General features: G+C 54.1%; 1 protein-coding gene across 1 annotated transcript; it reads right to left on the bottom strand.

The window, feature by feature from the left end:
- Positions 1-276: 276 nt before the first annotated feature.
- MYCN (MYCN proto-oncogene, bHLH transcription factor) lies at positions 277-2,827 on the bottom strand (the record flags this gene model as incomplete). Its single annotated transcript, XM_084261875.1, has 2 exons — positions 277-875; positions 2,110-2,827. 2 exons carry the CDS (start codon positions 2,825-2,827, stop codon positions 277-279), a joined length of 1,317 nt encoding a protein of 438 aa, XP_084118001.1.
- Positions 2,828-3,810: the final 983 nt, after the last annotated feature.

Here is a 3,810-nt window from a genome sequence, read left to right as displayed (position 1 = left end):
AAAAAAAAATCCCCACCATCTACAGTTCTTAAGAAGAAAAACAAAGGCAGTCCATTGTTGTTTGGTAGTCTTGCAATAAACTCCTTGCAAGAACATCCACTTGCTCCGTACCCGGATAATACAGTTTGTCGATTACTTCAGGGACTGGATTGAAAGTAAAACCAACATTCTTAACGTCAAAAAACACAATTTTTTTTTTTTTTTTAAAGAATCAAAAATGTGCAAAGTGGCAATGACTGTCCTGGTCAGCCAAAACAAAACAAAACCAAACCAAGTTTAGCAAGTCCGCTTGTATTCTATTTTCTTTAGCAATTGTTGTTGTCTAGCTTGTAATTTTTCCTTTTCTAGCAGTAACTTCTGCTCCTCTGCCTGAAGGGAATGAACGTATTCAGTGGCTTTTTTCAAGATCACAACTTTCGCAGCTTTCTCATTTTTAACCAGTTCCGGAACATGGTCCCTTAATGTGAGGAAACTTGACCGTAGATCATTACGCCGCTGACGCTCCAGGATATTATGGTTGCGTCGACGTTCACTATCCTCTGAATCAGAGTTTCGAGGACTTGAACTCTTAGACTTTGGTTGGATCGTGGGTTTTACTGGACGGGGCACCTCGGTTTTTAACTTTTTTTGCGGTGGAGCATCTTCAGTCTCCATGTATGGAGAGGGAGCAGCATAATTATGCTGCTGATGAATTGGTGCACAACGCTTTAAAATCAGTTCATTCTGCTGTGTCCTGACCGGTGGAAAAGTGGTATTTTTAGGACGCACTGTAATTGTAAGGGTGGTAACAGCCTTGTTGGAGGAGGAGCGTCTTTTCTCCACTGTCACAACATCTATTTCTTCTTCTTCATCCTCTTCCTCCTCATCCTCATCATCTTTTGGGAACAGAAAATGAAAAATAAAACAGAAGTGATTCTCACAGAAAATACTAACAAGTATCAACGCAGAAATCTTTATTGACAAAGTATGCATAGTAAAAGCAGCAATGAAGTAACTGATGGCAAAGCCAGGGTGTGCCCATTGTCTGTAGTCAGATACAGATCTGGAAAAGTATCTAATATACATGAAATGATGGAAGAACAGCGATTCCTGGAAGTTTAATTAAGTTTAATGACTTTAAAAAAACCTAAACAACCCAAATACTCTAATTTTCCATCAAAGCGGGGCTACCACCCACATAATCACAGCGGCAGGAAAGGGCTTTTAGACAGAATGTATGTATTTTGAATGGAATCGTAGATCTGTGGTACAAAAGCCATGCACAGTGCCTCAACACAGCCCTTGCTTCGTCGGAAAGCAGCCGGAAAACCAAACAATCGCTGGGTTTGTTCTGAGGCAGAAGGTGAAGCTGCTCCAGCCGGGGACCCTTTAAGCCGGCGCTTGGTGCACTGCCAAGAAGACAGCTGTTGGAAGTGCTTCCTCACCCAAAGCTGTCAAACCAGACATTAAAGGGACAGCAGGCTTTGAAACCCGGGACGGTTCACCAAGTTTATGGCGATGGTCATACGGACCAGCTCATCTACACACGCCAAACCACGTTTCAGCCCAAGTGGGCTTCTCTGCCGGCACGGAGAGGAGATGTTTCTGGGCATTTTGGGTTGTTAGCGTAAGCGCTGTCCTGAGGGGTCACTAGCCAGCTCCAGCCCTCCCAAATCACGCCTGAGGCCACGCCGCACACAGTCGTGCTCCATGAACCCCGGGCGACAGTGCCAGCACGCTCTGCCCACCAGCCCCCCCAGCCCGGCTGGAAAGGGGCACGTCAGCCACAGGGAGCAGAAGGTCAGCCAGCCCCACAGCCTCCCCTGCCCCCCGCCGCTCCTCCGGGCCTGGGCCTCCAGGACTGGAAGCCGGGTGCCCGGCGCCCCCGGCCCCGCTGCCCCCGTGGGGTCGGGCCGCGCCGCCGCTGCGCCTGCTGCCGCCTGCCGGCCGGCCCGCGCCCTGCCCCTCCCGCCCTGCCCCGCACGGCGATGCTGCCGCCGGCGACCGACTGAACCGGGGCGCATCCGCCCCCCCCGCACGGGTCCCGGACAGCCCGCGGGGGGCACGGGGCCGCTACCCTCCGCCCAACCCCAACCCGCAGATGAGGCGGCCGCGCACCGCAGCGCTTACCCGAATCGCTGAGGGTGTCGTCCCCGGAGCTGCTGCTGCTGCTGGCTCGGCTGTCCCCGGCGGGGCGCGGCGGGCGAGCGCCCCTCGGAGCCCCGCCGCCCGCCGCCGCCTCCCGCTTGTTGACGGGGAAGGGGAAGACCACGGCCGGGTCCACGCACTCGGGCACGGCGCCGCCCAGCTCCGCGCGGCCGGTGGCGGCAGCGGCCGGGCTGCTTGCGGCGGCGGCGGCCCCCGGGGGCGGTGGCGGAGCGGGGGCAGTGGGCGCCTTGCCCTGCAGCTTCTCGCTGACCGCCCGCTCCAGCTTCTCCCGAGCGGAGAAGCCGCTCCACATGCAGTCCTGGATGATGATGGAGTTGAGGTTGTTGGTCACGCTGAGGCCCGTCTCATAGAAGTCCCCTCCGTCCGAGCCGCCCCACAGGTCGGCCTCGGGGGGCAGCAGGAGAAGCTCGGACGCCCAGTCCAGAGAGTCGGCGGGACGGCAGCCCCCCAGGGCTACCCCTCCCCAAGGCACCGGGCCCCCTCCCGGGGGGTGCTCCTGGAGCCCGGCCCGGCTGGGAGACAAGGGAGGGGTGGGCAGCAGCTCAAACTTTTTCCAGATGTCCTCCCCGGGGGGCGCGGAGTCCGGCCCGCACAAATAAAAATCATCTTCGTCCGGATAGAAACAGGGCTGCAAAGAGTCGAACTCGAGGTCTGGGTTTTTACTGACCATTCCTGGCATTACGGGGCTCTTCTTGCTGATCCCTGGGTCGGGCAATGGTTTTAGAGACAGGTTCTATGGGTATTTCCACCAAGGAGAAGAAGAGAGGTTCTCCCAAGACCTGCAACTAAACCAAAAATAATAATAGTAACAAAAAAAAAACACCCAACCACAATTAAAACACGAAGAAACAGACACGAACGTGACTCCCTTCCTCTTAACCAAGGGTGGAAAAAAAATAAATCCCATCAACAGCAAGAAAGAGGGAGCCTTTAGGCAAGTTGAGAAAAATATGCATCTCACACACCTTTTCCTCCCAAGATATTCAGAGAGAAGCGATCAAGTAGTGTTCCTGCATGCAAAGCTTTCCGCCTTCCTCAGCGCTCCGCGAGAACACAAAACCAGCCGGCAAGGTACAGCAAGGATGCCAAGCACTGTGCTTCTGCACATAGCACTCGCCCGCTCTCCCTGAACTGCTTCAAACGCTCAAAACAGCAGAGTAACTGCAGACAGATGCAAGGCTTTGATACCGTAATCTCTCCAGAAAGCTCTCTTAATATACCAGCAAAAGTAGAGGAAGTTTACTTCTTTTGTCATCTGCGGAGCAGTGCAAAGGGGAGAGAAGGATGCAAAAAAGGGGGCGGGAGGGGCTCTCCGCAACTTAGCAAATCGCCAGTTCATTCACTCAAAGCGAGCCAGGGAAATGCGCACACAACACAAGGCGGGCGGGGGCGGGCGGGGGGGGGGGAAAGAAAGGGAGGAGGGGACATTCAATAGCAACAAAAATTATCAACCTTATGTAATGATCTTACGCATAAAAATGCATTAAAACCACGCCGGCGCCACTAACAAAGCCTCCTGATTTGCCAAGAAGGTAGGGAAGTTTTTTCTCCCCCCTCTTTCCAGTTTAAGCCCAGAGCAACGCAGAGGCTGCAAGGACAACAACTTTGTGCATTTTGCCACTTCGCGCAGTCAAACCTCCTGCGAACACACCAGCTCTCCAG

This window comes from Gallinula chloropus (assembly GCF_964237585.1).
Source record: "Gallinula chloropus genome assembly, chromosome: 3".
Lineage (NCBI taxonomy): Eukaryota > Metazoa > Chordata > Aves > Gruiformes > Rallidae > Gallinula > Gallinula chloropus.
The sequence above is the reverse complement of the archived record's forward strand: the minus strand, read 5'-3'. Positions and strand labels throughout refer to the sequence as shown.